Source organism: Theobroma umbraticum, unplaced genomic scaffold (genome assembly GCF_002168275.2).
Source record: "Theobroma umbraticum cultivar Fairchild unplaced genomic scaffold, ASM216827v3 scaffold_86.0, whole genome shotgun sequence".
In the NCBI taxonomy this organism is placed as follows: Eukaryota; Viridiplantae; Streptophyta; class Magnoliopsida; order Malvales; family Malvaceae; genus Theobroma; species Theobroma umbraticum.
Genome location: NW_018397263.1, coordinates 3287470 through 3305254, shown reverse-complemented (window position 1 = coordinate 3305254; position 17785 = coordinate 3287470). Strand labels below are relative to the sequence as shown.

At 34.3% G+C, this 17785-nt stretch overlaps 2 protein-coding genes and 1 pseudogene across 2 annotated transcripts; all 3 read right to left on the bottom strand.

Annotated features, from left to right (window-relative positions):
• Positions 1–1583: 1583 nt before the first annotated feature.
• LOC110420943 (putative glycosyltransferase At5g03795) lies at positions 1584–5671 on the bottom strand. The gene is made up of 4 exons (XM_021434376.2): positions 5178–5671; positions 4103–4359; positions 2568–2913; positions 1584–2474 (listed from the first exon to the last, which is right to left on the bottom strand). The coding sequence occupies exons 1-4, from the start codon at positions 5529–5531 to the stop codon at positions 1791–1793; spliced, it is 1641 nt and encodes a 546-aa protein (XP_021290051.1). The 5' UTR covers positions 5532–5671; the 3' UTR covers positions 1584–1790.
• Positions 5672–6395: 724 nt separating this feature from the next.
• Positions 6396–12045, bottom strand: LOC110420944 (putative glycosyltransferase At5g03795; annotated as a pseudogene).
• A 574-nt stretch (positions 12046–12619) lies between these two features.
• On the bottom strand, positions 12620–16173 carry LOC110420843 (putative glycosyltransferase At5g03795). The gene is made up of 4 exons (XM_021434226.2): positions 15559–16173; positions 14788–15065; positions 13640–13988; positions 12620–13527 (listed from the first exon to the last, which is right to left on the bottom strand). Exons 1-4 carry the CDS (start codon positions 15955–15957, stop codon positions 12844–12846), a joined length of 1710 nt encoding a protein of 569 aa, XP_021289901.1. The 5' UTR covers positions 15958–16173; the 3' UTR covers positions 12620–12843.
• Between the last annotated feature and the right edge of the window lie 1612 nt (positions 16174–17785).

Genomic DNA, 17785 nt, shown 5'->3' with positions numbered 1-17785 from the left:
ACACGTAAGGAAGAAACTTTACTCTCATTGACTGCCACGTATTGTAATGAGATGACGGTTTGACACGTGGAAGACATGCTGATGAAGGAAGACGTGTTTGCTTGCATGCGAATCCCAGTGATGCCGTTACACTGTGGACGGGTGCTACTGCGTCTGGGAGATATCGATGATGCCCGATGCAGATGCTTCATGGCCATTAGGCAGATTCTGCGTCATCCGCTGTCAATCCAAGTGTCGTACCACGTGCCACGTGGCAAATCATTTTTTGATGTGTTGTGATGTCTCCAAACGCTTACCTTCTATTCCTTTAATTATCTGTCTGGTTCTAGTTCTGCAACATTATTAGCCTATGGTACTGTGAGCATAAAGTTGATTCTGTTTCATGAAAATTAAATTAAGTTATTCAATTAGAAATTTCCAGAATAAAGAATAAAAACTCCAAATATTTGTACAAGAATATAAATCAAAAGAAATAAATTAAGTTGCATTCGTTGCAGCATTCGTAAAGTTAGACTAATCAACCAAAATATCTTATCACTCACCAGGTTTGACAACATTGGGGGGATCATTAATAAGACTATATTTTACAATCTCAGATAATGCTACAAATACATTTGAAACTTATGGTGGCTGTTTACCATACTTTCCTCTTGTATATCTTTCTCCCTAATATAAGCGCCAATTCCATGCAATATTTGAAACTCACCTGCTTCAGGCTTGTACAGGTACCTGCACATTTGATTTACTGATTGTATATGATTTCTTATTTAAAGAGTAAAGTTCGAATCTCTCTTTTAATAATATAAAAAAAAACTTGTACAGTATTTGCCTAGAGACTGGATAACAAAGAAAACAGGCAATCTCGAGGTGCATCAGATTTCAAAGAAAGCAGCTAGTGCTAGTAGAGAAATATTCTGAGCTAAACGTTTAGTCTGTGAATTTAGTAGGAACCTTATCCATTATGGCCATCCAAGCGATTATACATCGTGTTTAGGAACAAGAAACTGAAATCAGATTGAGCCTTTTGAAAATCCCATGTATGCACCTTTACTTGAGTGCTTGATACATTCTAGGTGTTGGACCCTGAGCAGTAAATATCAACTCAATTTCACAAAAATTAGAAAATAAGTTTAATTCAACAATGATTATAATATAATTTATTTAAGTCAAATAAAAAAAAGTATATATCAACAAATATAACATGTAACAACTAAAAATAGAACACATTATATATACATGAAAAATTCTCCAATATCAAGAAAAAAATCACGAGACAGAATCCCAATATAATAATTCATAATGAAAAAAAGCCAATTACAAAGTTTAAAATCTCATGATGTCTTTTTGCCCAAAATGTAAGCTTAATAATTATTGAAATAATACAATAAAGGTACTACCAACCCTCACTGGATTTAACAAAATATAATAATTCTCTATGATCAAAACACTCCAAAACCCATCCCAGCAAAGACTAATAATTCTCTTGCTGATCTCTTCCTGCAGCAAAAGTTCTTGAATTTTCTGATATTTGTATTGTTAACCTTTAATTGTTTCATTTCTAATGTACAAAATAGCTGAATAGTTGTGATGTAGCTGAGCTTTCCCTGCTATCACTGGATTAATAAAAATACCATTTATCACAAAAAAAAAGGATTTATTTGCAATTACAAGTTTACGTAACTGCATCATCAAATTGCAAAACAATTTTCTTTAAATTATGTATTCCGTTACGCACCGGCTGGGTGGAAACTTATTTGTTTTTAACAAAGATGGAGTAGTCTATTGATTCATCAATCCAAAATATTTCCAGGTTCATTACTGACTTTGACATTCAATCTTCTAAGCCAAATAGAGTGAAGGATCATATGAAACACATCGAACCTCTTGGGAGTCACATGCAACTCGAAATGCCTTCTCACTTGGACCACTCTCCTCTGCATTCTTATATACTGCCTTTCTGGTATTCTCATCAATATTTTCTTCAGATTTGGAATATCTTCCAGGGAAACTATCACAGAGAACATCTTCCAATTCAAAACATCGCTAAATGGCGGCACGTAACTTTTCGAAATCAGCACTGGAACACAGCCATTGTACAAGGCCTCAACAACTCTCGGGCTCGCAACTTCATAACCACTGGGGCAAAGGCAATACTTACTCTGCCTCATTAGATCATAGTAAGGAACTCCTTTTGGAAGGTAATTGTGAACTCTAATATCCGGATCCTTTTTCTCCCAATGCCTAAAGAGTATTGGTCTTACAAAACCGTGATTCCCCCCTGCAAAAAATGCCAGGATTGTACGCTGTGAAGGAGACGGCCCGCCAATCAAGCCCTCTAGCCTACTGCTTTTGAGACTAATTTCTGGAATGGATACGTCCTTCATGGGGTTGAACCTTTCGGAGGTGTTTGCATTGCACAGAGCACGGACGGAGTTTTTCACTAGATCAGGAACGGAAAAACTAGTTGCAGGCCCCTGAAACAAAACTATAAGTAGTCAGAAATTAATGGAACATTATTTTAGCATCATAGTTCTGTTCTCTACTGTAAAGCCGAAAAAGCTAATTACCCAGTCATGGCAAGAAAGCATGAAATGGTCAGTGCCAAGGCTTCGATTCCAGAAGGGATATTTCCCTGCAATAACGTTTACATAGTCTAAGACGATCCCCCCTAAGCGTTTGATAGGCGTACCCCGCACCCAATTATATTGGACCAACCTTGTAACGCTGTAAGGAAGGTAAAATACATGGGCTTTCTCAGGATTGTAGGTTCGGAACTTTTTATTAACCTCCATCTTATTGATAAACTGTCCTTCCATAGTGTACAACAGCCTACAAGGACCGTCATGAAATAGTGGAAGCTCCCCTTCTTTGTAAACATATATCTTGAACTTTTTTTCCATTTCCAGGTAGCTCCTGTCATTGCAAACAAGAAGCAGAAAGTCCTGGAATTAGAGGAGGAAGCACTACAATATAGTAAAAACCATGAAAAGTTCTCTTAAGTACACCAAATAGCATTGAGATTGTTTCCTTACCTGGAAACAAAAGGCAAACACTGACCTTATTTCCTCAATAAAGATGTAGCGTAAAATTGGAACATTTGCTTACTTAATTTTATTCTTGTGGGAATGACGAACTACGGAATTACTCTTTCCTTTGTATCTAAACTCCAAAATCAAGTTTGGTTTAGTTATTGCTCCAAGTGCGAGTGTAGCTAAGATTTTTTTTTTCTTAATGCTATGAATTTAGCTAGGAAATTGGATAATTAGGAAATGGAGAGGGGGTGAGGTAGACACGGGCTGCAATTAACACGGCCACCCTCAGCTCATAGGCTTGAACTGGACATGGGCAACTCTTAATATCCACCACCAAACCCACAGGTTGCCTTGATTGCATAACTTTTGGGCTACAAGACAGGGCCTAGATTTGGGGTGAGGAAACACTTACAGGTCCACCCTATACTTTCATGAGTGTCCAAACGCAGGGCATTCCTGCATAAGACAAGACAAAGGTGTTGGGAAATGGAGAACCTTCGTAGGCCATGTTTGCCGCAACAGGGCTTGTTGTTTCTGTTGGATTCCCATTGCAGTTGGAGTCGCTTGTCTTTTCCACAGATTGTAGTGCCTTCCACTAGTTGACGGGGTGGTCCAATAATGCGACTTGGAGCATGCAAACAAATTTAGCATCACCCCGGCGAAGGAAAATTCATGTGCACGGAGATAATAACTCCCCTATCGCAGCCTTGTGATCGACAAGCCGAGTTAAGCTTGGATGGGGATTAAGTTGAGGTCCTTTGATAGTAAATGAGTGGCTCTTAACATTGCTAACTTCGAAAATGTTTGGAAATGAATTATTTCTACTTTTACAGAAGATGCATATCGATGATAGACAATCACCCCTAAATCTCTTTTACAACAACAAACTACTGATTTTCAAGTTTCATTTGGGAGTAAAACAGAAATTTGTATTTTAACTTAATAATAAAGGGATTAACTCGAAAAATGATGTAAATAGATATAATATATATATATATATATATAATCCTTGAGCAAAAGAGAAGGAGAATGTGAAAAATGCTAATAACCTGCTAAAGATGATGGGATACCTGTGAAAGAATTTGGCATTCCTGTATATGGGGCCATCGGGGATGTAATCAGGATCCTGTAATTGACTCCCTTTCAGAGCTTCTTTAATGGCAGCTCGAGCTTTCCGTAGACCATCTTCCAGCCTATCCAAGTTAGTGTAGACTCTTCGTCTTCTGTGCTTCAAAGGAGGATCAATCGATTCATTTTCTTTGAAGGGTGTGGTGGAGCTGAAGTCTTCGCTTATTGACATGTTTGGGTTGTCTTCATTGCTGCCGTTCTGTTGAATTAATCATAATTAAAGTCACTAAGCAAACCATATAATTTAGGGAGGGAAGCATTGCATTGACATCAAGTGAAATATTGAAAAAATCCACATCCTACTCACAATTGGTCTAAAATTTCTTACACTAATTACTTAAGGGCAAGTGTTAGTTATAAGATTTGCATGCCCAAGGAATAATCAAGTAAGGATGAATAAAGGATATGTTGTCAACTTTTTTTCTTTCTTGATGTTCATATAGTTTAATGACTGAGCCATTTAACTTTGCAATTTTTGAACTTTTTCCAATAAAAAAAAGAATGTTAAAATATTAATAATGGCACCCTATTTGTATAAGAATAAATGATATTTTACATAATAATTGAGAGTGGACAATGACGGTTAACAGTAATTATGCTTTTAAACTTGATGATTAAATACCTATTGCATCAATAATGCCTTAAAAAGTAATGAGTTTGAGTGATCAGAATGTAAAAATTCAATAAAGATTCCGTGATAAATCAGAAAAATTTAAAATCAAGCGCATAATTTCTGATAAGCATTATATTTCCTAATTTGGGAGAACAAACTCAATCAACGAGGCAACAATGAGATCACTAACTTCACATAAAGCAAAGGGAAAAGACACGAAGTCATGGACCTAAATTCTTAAGTGCTTATCAGAATCAACAAAATTAAGCTAAAAATGCAGTAAATGACACAAATTAAAGAGATGTGGTCCTAACTTCTAAGCCATCATACTCAAGCAATTGATAAAGACATAAGCAGCGGAGAATGTAAGAAACTGTCCATGAGAGAGAGAAAAAAGCTCTTACAAACTGCTGAACTTGCAAGGACTGAGCATCAATTGTTGGTGAAACAGACTTGCTGAGGGCAGCCTCATTTGACAAATCTTCTTTCCTGCGGTGATCATCCACGGACACTACCACCTCTGAATGCAAATCTACTGGACTATCACTTTCTTTTGCATGTAAACTTGGCCTCTGTACTGCATCTAAATTAGTGTTTGAAGAAGATGAAGTAGGGACAGCATAAATTAAAGCCCAGTAGGAGCGTCTTTGAACAAAAAGGGAAGCAGAACCTGACACCAGAATCAAAAGCGCTGCAAACAGAACAACCTTAAACGATGATGCAGTTTTGGCAAACCAATTCTTGAATCCTTCACCCATCTCTCCTTCTCAAGGAGTTATCTCAGAATCTTTATGTGAAATAATGGAAGCATGTTTGCAATCAACACACAAAGTAAGAGTTGGGTTTTTAGGAAACTGACCAAAACAAAAGGGTTGCACCTCCAAGCAGGCCAACCTTTTTTTCCCTGCTTCATTATTTATCTGTATTCCTCTTAGCCAATTTTCCAGTTCATATACTCATTTACTGCTTTGAAAAGGATGGTTATTATATAGTAGTGTACCACAAAGGTCAGTTTCAGACTCTCAAAACTGTGGCTGTTAGTGCTTATCGTTTATTCCTTTTACTCCAGTATTTGCTTCTTGGTTGCACATAAATACCTGTAATTTTTTTTTGTTAAACAATAATAATGTTTTATAGGGTTACATTTATAAATTTATTAAATAAAGAATTCTAAAAAAGTAAATTATGTTTTAATGAAAGTGATTCAACAAAATTAAAATTCTTACCTCTATATGAGATAAACCTTGTAACTATATTAATTTATTATTATAATTGCTATCTATAATCAACAAGAATTTTTTAAAATGGTAATTCAGAAATAAAAGCAACAAAGGTGTTCTTGCATAAATTAATTTGGTGGAGGGTGATAATTGAATTCTTATTCATTTTCTAAAGAATCAGGGACAGCTGGGCAGTCCCAAAACAAGTAGTAATTGGCTAAAATAGACTGGCTAAAACAGGCTTGATTCCAAGCTAAAATATCTTGGTAACCGTGAATGAGAAATTACACATGCACCTTCACATCTTCAGCACAAAAATACAGCATATAATTAGAAAGCTCAAATTCCAATGAGCCAGCGCAATTGTGCTGAACTGCTTCATCGAATGGCTAGAGAGTGTTCCTGAATTATGTAACCCATTCCCTAATAGCTGACTTAGCTGACATCTCTTCACAAAGACGGATGGTACAATTGGTTCATCAATCGGAAATCTCTTCAACATCATTACTGAGCACTCTACTGTTTAATCTTCTTAGCCAAATTGAATGAAGGATCATATGGAAAACATCAAACCTCTTCGCCGGAGAATTCAACTGAAAATGCCTTCTAACTTGAACTACCCTCTTCTGCATTCTTATATATTGCCTTTGTGGTATACTCATCAAGAGTTTCATCAGATTTGGAATGTCTTCCAGGGAAATTGTCACAGAGAACATCTTCCAATTCAAAACATCACTGAATATCGGCACGTACCCTTTTGACATCAGCACCGGGACGCAGCCATTGTACAAGGCCTCAACAACATTCGGGCTTGCAACTTCATAACCACTGGGGCAAAGGCAGTGTTTGCTCTGTCTCATTAAATCATAGTAAGATACTCTGGTTGGAAGATAATGGTGAACTCTAATATCTGGATTTTTTTCTCCCAGGGCTCAGAGTATTGGTCTGACAGCCGACAGGGCCATGATTCCCTCCTGCAAAGAAAGCCAGGATTGGATTTGGACGCTCCTGTTATGGAGATGGCCCGCCAATCGAGCCCTCTAGCTTACTTACTCGGAGATTGATTCCTGGAATGAACCCTTCGGAGGTGTTTGCATTGCATAGAGCACGAATGGAGTATTTCACTAGATCAGGAACGTAAAAACTAGTTGTAGGTCCCAGAACAAAACTGAAAGGGTTCAGAAATCAATGTTACAATATTGGTTCAGGATCATAACTCACGAATCTATTTCTTATAGCCCTTTTAGCTCAAAAGATTTTTTTTTCTCATCAGATGTGAGGTAGGGGAAAGCTTACCCAGTCACGGCAAGCAAGCATGAAATGATCAGCACCTAGGCTTCGATTCCAATATGGTGGTTTGGCGGCAATAACGTTTCATAGTTCAAGACGATCCTCCCTAAGGAATTCAAATAACCGCTGTTACAAACTAATTTGCGCATTCTTCTTACGCTTTAAGGAAGGAAAAATACGTGGGCTTTCTCAAAATCATGGGTTCGAAACTTTTTATTCATTTCCATCTTACTGATAAACTGTCCTTCTATAGTGTATAACATCATGCAAGGACCGTCATGATGATGTTGAAATTCCAGGTAGCTCCTATCCTGCAAGGACCGTCATGATCATGGAAGCTCCCCTTCTTTGCAGAGGAATATCGTGAACCGTTTTTCCATTTCCGGGCAGCTCCTATCATTGCAAAAAAATTGGAAGCAGAAATCCTGGTATAGAAAATATAAAGGCTATCAGTCTCAAGTCCCCAAATTAATTTTGAAAATATTCCTTACTAGAGAAAAGATGACGTCCTACTTAACTTTGAGTGGTAATGATGAATTGTGAAATAACTCCATGCTTTGCATCTAAAGTGCACTGATTATTGCTCATTACCAAGGGGTGGTTGTTTTCAAACTGTAATACTACTAGACAGAAGCACCTACACAAACATCAGGCCAGCCACAGCTCATGGGCTTAACCGTCCAAAGCATACAAAAAACTAAAATAAAATAAAATACCCTTACACCTTTAAATTTTAATCAAAATTCTAAATGGATCTATTAATTTTTGAAATGAATCTTAAGCCTTAAAAAAATTAATAAAAATTAAGATAAAATAGCTTGATCTCTTAAGTTTTGATTGAAATTACACAAAGGTTTATTTCAAAAACTAATAGACCTTTATATAATTTTTACCAAAACTTAGAGGGATCATGATATTTAATCTTAAAAATTATAAAATAGTAATTTTTAAAATTAATAAATGATAAAATTATCATTTTAATATTATCACATCATTAAACTTGACTAACGGTTGGATCTATGTGTCTAGTGAAAGATATTTTTTTTGAACAGAGTATCCATTTCAAAAACTAATAGATTTGTTTAAAATTTCGATTAAAATTTAAAGGTTGGGTGTGTTTTATAAAAAAAAAACCTTTAATTGGCCTTTTCTTTGGAAAATCTCTATTTTATTGTAGTGACTTAAATCTAAACAACACGATGTAGTAAGTCTTAAAATTTAAAACACATAATTTTCAAAAATTTAAATTCAAGTTATTAGTAGTGATGAGTTAGAATAGGTTTATATATATAATCTTAACAATTATATTTACATCTAATATGAGACAGGATATCACAATTCTACTTACTTAAATATTTGATGTCTTCATTAAAATGACACATCACAATTAAAATAAATACCCATTTTACAAGATCAGATCTTTTTTTCAACACTAGGTCAAGATCACGAGTGGAGCGTGCCGTTTCAAAATTTTTAAAAATTTCTTATACCTCTCAAAATTTTAAAAATTTTTATATATTATATATATTTTTAATGGTCTTTAAAGTTTTTATTTATTTATTATTATTTATTTTTAATTTTATTTATTTTTTTTAAAATTTTACGAACCATCAATCATATTTTTTTTTCATTTTTCTTATGTAAGTTCTATCTTCTACTTGTTATGTTTTTTTTATTATATGAATTTTATTTTCAACGATTTTATTTTTTAAAAATTAAAAAATTTTATATAATTCTTAAATATAAGTTGTAGCATTACATTATTGGTTGTTACTTAAAATTTCACCAATATATCATTTTTTTATTAACCATGATTATATAAGAAGAAATTATCTTGAATATATCTTTTTTATGTGCTTTGCGTTTCATTATTTTGAGTTTTTAGTCCTCAAACAATCCTGATTATATAAAAAGAAATTATTAATTTTGTATATCATATTTAACTATTTATATGTTATGAATTATAGTTTTATATTTAGTATTTTAAGTTTAAATACAAATAAAATAAAAATACTAAAAGTTGACTACATTAATTTTTTAGTTGTTTATATTGAGAAGATAAGAATTTGAAATAAAATAAATGATGAGTTTCTTATAAATAATTTAGTTGTTTAAATTAAGAAAAACATTATTAACCTTTACAGTGTAGAATTAATAATTGATTAATTTGAATCTAGAAAATATTTGAATACAACTTTCTTAAAAACCTATTTAGAGAAAAGGATTCGAACTTTATTTTTTTTAAGAGGGAGATCATACACAAATTAATGAGCCAAATACTTAGATGTGTCTATTAATGATTAAGTTCAACATATTAATTTTAAAATTTTTTAATTTTTACTTCTTTTATCTTTGGCCTCTGTAATAAAAATTGATTAGGTCCACCTTTCGTCAAGATGCCATTAACATAATGTGAAAGCTCTTACAAACTAATATATGCTTTGATATAAATTGTAACAACCCTAATTCAAATATTGTTGATCCAACAACTTTTCAAACTTAAATCACATATAGTTCTCAAAAATTTAAATTCAAGTTATTAGTAATGATTGACTTAAACGTTTATATAAATTTTAACAATTACATTCACATCTAATATGAGATACTTAAACTTAATATATTAATAATCTATATGATATAATAATATCGTTAGTTATACTAAAATTTATGCTTCTATTTAATTTAAAATGTTATCAAAGTTAATGAGAAAAAACATTCAGTTCGAGAAAATTATAAAGTCAAATATTTTATTGAATGCTATATGAAATATTCTTTTTCAATTAATTTATATCAAATATGAATCAAAACAAACGTATGATACTCAAACTGAAGTAGTATTTTAAAATCATCATGATGATTTAAATAAAAGGTAATTTTATTACTATAGTAATATCATCAATGGTGATTCAATTTGATTTTGAATTGTAATCATAAATTATTGAGATTAAAGATTATCATATGTGATATCACTTAAAAATCAAATATCATTTCGTATAAAATATCAAAATAATCATATTTTAAAAGAAAATTGAAATATAATAATAAAATTACTCATTGACACATAGTATATTGTATTCCCATAAATTAATAATTATCTCATTATATATATATATATATAAATCACTTTACTCATGAATATAAGTGTCTATAGATGAGAGCAGTTTACACCTTTCAAACTCAAACTCGGAGCTGAACCGAACGTGGTGGACATGGATTTAGGTTATTAATAATTGTTAAAATATTAAAAAAAAAATTTCTAATATATATTTAAAATAAATTTAAATAAAAATAATATCTTTATTAAAATACTGCTATCTCGAAGACCGAATACAACCAAACCAAAAAATCAGATCCAGTGGACCCTACTGCTCACGCCAGAGACTGTTTGATTGCACAAGTTTGGGCCGCAGCCCGCAGACCAAGGCCTACATTTATCGTTGGAAACCAGGTCCGAAATAGTGTAGTAACCAATCGCAAAAGAAGAAAAGCACTGGCTTGTTGCCTTTCGAGTGCGTTTTGTGCATGAGAATCTTGCTTTTATTATAATTAACCCTGTTAAGTGTTCAGCCATCCCCCGGTGGACCTGCTCTGTTTTTGACATTTTGTTGGATTCAGATCGTGGTCGGACTCCCTTGTCCCCTGTGCGGCTTCTAGTGCCTCCTACTTGCATCACTGGGGGAAGCTGGGGTCCAATACAGCGACTTCCGGAATGGGGGCATAGTAACGATGAACGAATTTAGCAAAGCAAAATTCATCTGCGCCGATTGAGACAATAACTTTTGCCCATTTCAAACATATGGCAAAATGTGACAAACGTACAAATCCTTGGATTCATTTTTCAGATTGAGTTGGGGTTCTTTTGATGCTGAACGAGTGGCTCTTGTTTTGGTTACAGCTGTTAGACATGAAACTATTCTACTTCTCTGGATGATGATAACCCTTTAGTCAGTAGTTTAGCTAGAGTACTTACTCTGATCAAAATGCTTCACCAATTGTTAGGAAATTGCCAGCCCTACTATTCTACCAGCAACAACTTGGATTTTCATGTTTCATTCGTACTAAAACTAAAATTTGTAGAAGTTGACTTAATCCAGATTTTAGTTTTAAGTTTTGAATTATTATCATGCACATTAGGTGATTCCAAGATGAAATATGCTAAGTTACTAAGGTTGATGGGGGTACCTGTGAAAGACTTTGGCGTTCCTATGTATGGAGCCATCGGGGCTGCAATCAGGACCCTGTAATCGACTCCCATTCGTAGCTCCGTTGATGGCAGCTCGAGCTGTCCGGAGACCTGCTTCCAGCTTATCCAAATTAGTGCCAACTCTTGGTCTTCCTGGCTTCAAAGGAAGATAAAAAATTGATTCATTTTCTTTGAGGATGCGGTGGGGTTGGAGTTTTCTCTACTTATTCGTTTGTTCCATTCTATTTCAGCACCAACTGGTGGAGGAAAAGAGTTGTTAATGGCAGTCTGATCATTTGACGAAGCTTCTTTTCTGCTTTTACCATTCACCGTCAATACCTCCGTACGCAAATCAGCTGGACCATCCTTCCCTTTCACCTGTAAATCTGTTTACTTTACTGCGTCTAAAGTAGTTGTTGAAAAGGAGTGACTATAAATAAAAACCCAGCTGGAGCCTTTTACAACTAAAAGAGAAGCGAAACCTGTCACCAGAATCAATGGCACCACAAACAGTGTTAGTTTCAATGACGATCATGACGAAGAATTAGTGGAAAACCAATTTTTAAAACCTTTCCGCATCTCTCCTGCTCAAGATTTAATTCAAAATCTCATGCAAAACAGAGATTGTTTTGCTGCCATTATCTTTCTATCCGTTCTCTATCTATTTACACAAGTTCAAAGACGGGTGGTGATTTTACGAACAACAGCCAAAAACAAACGGTTGCAACTCCATGCAAGCCACTTGACCTCGTGTTCTTTTGCCTTGTTATTTGAGTTCCTGGTAGCAAATCTTTTGCTTTCGGGATCAGGTTTTTTACAGCTTTGAAAAGGAGGGATAATATAGTGCACCACAAGGGTATTTCACTGCTTTGAATAGTACTGAGGAAACCATTTCCCAAGCATGTAAATCGGTACAACTTTGGTCGATTACATTGTAAAGGCATCCCCTGCATTTTTCATTTTCTTCTCTGGGTGCAGAGAATGAATCTCCGTTACCATCTTTAATTTTCACCCTATCAGATACGATACTACCATATTTACCTACTCGAAGGTACAAGTCCTCCAGATGCATTTTGAGAGAAAATTGTTATGAGAAAAATAATGGTCTCAAATGATGAGGAATAAAAGTTCTCTTTGCCTATCAGTACGGAAATGCTACAGAATTCAGAGACTGAATTTCATCCAGCAAAACTACATTTACATGACGTGTACAAATCTCACCAAAATGCCTAATAATATCTAAACGTTCAAGTTTGGGTAAGGAAATAGAACAAATAAGGACACATTTATGACTATACAACCAATTTTGAATGTGCTAGACATGATTTATTATTACTTGAACTAAAAAATCTTCCTGAATTGTCCATATATTATTCATCAATTGGGCATGACTCCATGATCATCACTGATCCTAACGTTCAGTCTTCTTAGCCAAATGGAATGCAGGATCATATGAAAGACATCAAAACGCTTAGGAGGAGAATTGAACGCAAAATGCCTTCTTATCTGTAACACTCTCCTCTGCATTCTTATATACTGCCTTGACGATATCTTTGTTAATATTTCCTTCAGTTTGGGGATATCATCCACTGAAACCACCACAGAAAATGACTTCCATCTCAAAACATCACTGAATGGAGGCACATAACTTTTTGATATGAGCACCGGAACGCATCCGTTGTACAGTGCCTCGACTATCCTTGGGCTTGCAACTTCATAACCACTCGGGCAAATGCAGTATTTACTATTTCTCATCATTTCATGGTAATTGACACCTTTTGGAAGGTATTTATGTACCCTAATATCTTCATCCTTGTCCTCCCAATGCTCAAGGAGTACAGGTCTTATAGGGCCATGAACCCCTCCTGCGAAGAAGGCTAAGATCGGACGCCGAGATGCAGATGGTCCACCAATCAAACCAGTTAATTTTCCAGTTTGGAGATTGATTTCAGGAATGGAGACATCCTTGACAGGGTTGAATTTTTCAGAAGTGTTTGCATTGCATAGGGCACGAATGGAGTTCTTTTGTAGGTAAGGAAGGGAAAAGCTAGCTTCTGGCCCCTGTTTTGAATTGAAACTATAAAAGTTCTAGGAGATTTCTCGTATTAAAGTCAAGCCTCAAGCTCGAATCTAAATCAATTAAGATTCTGAAGATAAAGTAATTAAGACTTACCCAATCATGGCAGGCAAGCATGAAATGGTCAGCTCCCAGGCTTCGATTCCAATAAGGGTATTTCCTTGCTATAAGATTAACATAGTCTACGACTGTCCTTCTTATGGGACTAAAATCACGCGAGTCACGGAGATAAACAAATCGGACCATCTTTGCTACACTAAATGGAAGGTAAAAAACATGAGCTTTCTCGGGATCTCCGGTTTGGAAGTTGCTATCGACATCCATCTTATGGATGAAATTTCCCTCCATGGAGTATATGCTCTTGCAAGGACCATCATGAAACACTGGAGGCTCCCCTTCTTTATAAACAAAGATCTTGAATTGTTTTTCCATCTCTAGGTAACTCCTACAATTAAAAAGAAGTAAAAAAAAAAAAATCAAGGGAATTAAAACAGCAAGTGCTCATCAAAGAACCTAGGTCCAAATTACACCAGATAGTAATTGATTTTGAAGCATGTTCATATCAAATTGTGCGGTACTGTCAGCCTTGGGCCTACTAAATTTTGGATACCCCCTCAATTTTCCTTATGGCAGGCCAAACTACCCTTCGCCCAGTGGCAATTTCACACGTTTTTTTGGCCTCAAACTAGAATGGGGCTGCCTGGCACCCTTTTGCACTCGACTTTGTGCCTTCCCATGGGGACCTGAAAACTACGTGTCCATGCACCAGGCCCGCACAACCTCTAAACACTGTTAGTAATTTTGATTTGATTGGAGTTTTCTTTGCCTCTTTGTGGCTCCTAGTCTTTGCGTATGGAGACCAAATACTCAAAGTAAAATCATTCTTATTGCAACATCTAATTCAGCGATACATAACTACTTAGATAAAGAAGAAGAAGAAAAGTATAGCAGAAAGAGATATGTTAACGATTTCATTATAAAATTTCAGTTCAACGAATTTGGCTCCATTCATTTTTCTGATTGCCCTTTAATAATTTCTAATTGATGTTGATTTTTTTAATTAATTTCTATACTTTTTTCTATCCCCCTTTCACACGGCCGAGCAAAAACTGATCACATCAAGGTCTTTTTCATTCTTGTCTAAAGTTAGTGAAATAATTTCCAAGTTGGAATAAGAATAAAACATAGGACAGAAAAGAAAATATATGATGCGTTCCTCTTGAGTCTAATTAGCAGATCGGTACCTGTGAAAGGCCTTAGCATCCCAATACATAGGTCCTATAGGGACATAATCGCGGTCCTGCAACAGACTGCCATTTTTAGCTTCTTTTATGGCGGCTCGAGCTCTTTGTAGACCTGCTTCAAGCTTATCCAATTTGGTCCGCACTTGTCTACTTTGATTCAAGGGAAGAGCAATGGATTCATTCAGGGGTGTTGCAGTGTTCGGAATCCCGGTCATGGATATATTTAATCCATCTGAGTCGGTAAAGGAGATATTTAAGCTCTCTTCCTTTGTTTCATTCTGTTCAATTTCATTCAGCGTGTGAGTCGCATAGGGCCAAACATTAATAAAATCATCTCTGTTTTTTATTTGCTACATAAACCAAATCAATAATACTAAACAAAGTATAGCAAACAATTAAAAGGGACTCTGCCAAGCATGTTTCAAAAGGAAATAAAATTAAGAGAGAAAGCTAGCTTTGACCAGCCATCTTAGAATGCCACAAGACTTAAAGAACTCTGGCATCTAGCTAAGGATTGAAACTGTAAATTTTAGATGACTTACTGTAATTTGTAATCGATCTAAACTGTTACGCTCAAGTTCTTGTTACTAGTTTTTAGAAAAAATAAAAATAAAAAATAAAAAAGGGGGAAGGCCGGCAAGAATAGATGGTGAAAGTGACTAGCATTATATCCTTAATAAAAATCTAATCTTCTTAAGAATAGAAGAAGAAGAAGAAGGAAAAAAGGACAAATACCACAAAAGAAAATTGCATGAAAGAGAAATCACTCACTAATTCTTGAATTTGGGTCACTGCTTCAACAGCAAGTGGTGGTGAAGCTGGACGATTAAGCGCCGCCTCATCTGACAGTGCCGCTTCTTCCAAGCTGCCATGAACATCCACCGTCCCCACCCTCGAGCGCAAATCTAATACTTTTTCACTTCCTTCTGCATGTGCAACTGCACCAACCTTCTCGCTACCGTTGGAAGCAGCAGCAGCAGAAGAAGAAGAAGAAGAAGGGAGGCTAGAAATCAAAACCCAAGTTGAATTTTTAGGAACCAAAATAAAAACAAAGAATGATACTAGAATCAACGGAACTATAAAGAACAGTAGCTTGATTGATGATGATGATGATGATGATGTTGTTGTTGAAAAACAGCATGCAAAGCAATTTTTGTTCCCATCCCCCATCTCTCTGTGTTTTCCCTGGGAAATTTCCTATTAACAGACCCTATCTAAAACCTGTTTGCTTCCAAAATCCTCATCATCTCTCTCTCTCTCAATATCTTTCTTTCTCTCTACTTAAAGAGCCTTTTGTGTTTTCTTATTCTATTAAAAACACTTTTGGGATTGTTTGATAAGTAAGAAACAGATAGAAACAAAGGGTTGAAACTTCATGCCAAGCGTCCTGCAGTTTTGCCCTCCTTATCCGAGTTCTCCATGCAAATTTTTATTTTCCAATTCCGCCCTTCTCCAATCACCGATTCTCTATTTAATTCACGGTTCACGCGCCATTAAACCACGCGCTTCATGCTCTGTTTTCAGATCTTATGTCTCTCTTCCGGTAAGGAAATTTCTTCTCATTCAAGCATACCCAGTATGCATGGTAACTTGCAATTATTATTATTCGACATAATACCTAAAAAATCTCTACAATATTTTAAAAAATTTAAATAAATTATTATTCTTTTAGTAAGTTTAATTAAATCTCTATATTCTTATTTGAAATAAATAAGTTTTTATAATTAATAATTGATTGATTGTTATTAATCAAAATATCTTTTATTATTTTATATTACATCATACTAATATGCATACTAATATATCATAATATCATATTGAAAGATGATGTGACATTATGATATAATCACGTGTTATTTTTCACACTTCATCTGCTGTAATATCAATGTCATGCGATAATAAAAATAACAAGTGGTATTTTAATTAATGATTTATGTGCTTATAAAAGCTTATGTAATCTAAAATAAAAGTATATAAATTTGATTAAATGTAATAAAAAATAAAATTTTATTTGAATCTTTTTGAATAGTTTAAAAAAATTTAAAATATAATATCTTATTAGTTATTATTATTTTAATTTTGACAATGACTTGTGTAATTAACAATTTTTCATATATACTTTAAATATATGTCCTTATCGTACTATTTAAGTAAGTATCAAGGGTTTGATTTTTTGTTTCACAAAATCTGCCATTAATTAGCTGTTCAATATCTCACATGCAGTAAAGATACCATAATATCATTAAATATTAACTTAGTAATTTTAAGATTTTAATGTCAAATTTTCACAAATATATAAGTATGAGAATTAACATTTAGTGACTATTTTAAAAAAATTTCTGATTTATTGTTAAGTATCATCAATTAATTCATAAATTGTTATTAATTAAATGTAACTAATGAATCATGTCATATCCTCATTATATATATATAAATCACGTAAATTAAGTATGTTTATTATCTATTTTTAACCATTAATTATATGCAAAAAATTTGTACTAAAGCCATTCTTTATAGTGATTCTACATGTTTTGATTGATAGGGTTCATATGAATTCTAAAATGGTTAGAGAATAGAAAAATATTCATCTTTTGCATTAGTCCTATGATACAACCAGCCTCATATCTCAACAACAATAAAGTTAATATTCATGTGCAAGATATTGAAAGGCAATTAGTATCCTTTTGTTTGTTCCTTTGTATTTTCAGACGAGAAGGTTATTTTGGTCTTTGTGCTCATAATAATTTCAATCTTCTCGTGCATGCGCCTCTCTCTCATTTAATTGTTTTGGAACGGTGGGAGAACCGGTAGTCTTTGTTAAGACTTTAGTGAATGCCAAATTTGAATTGAGAGCATTGCTACGAAGCATCAGCATCCTAAATTTGTGCATGTCATTATTGGTCCCCGACATCACAGTTCACATGCAGAGAGAGGAACAAAATTCTCATTTCTCCACTCGCCAAAACAAATATTCAAAGTCAGTTTAATGTGAAACTCC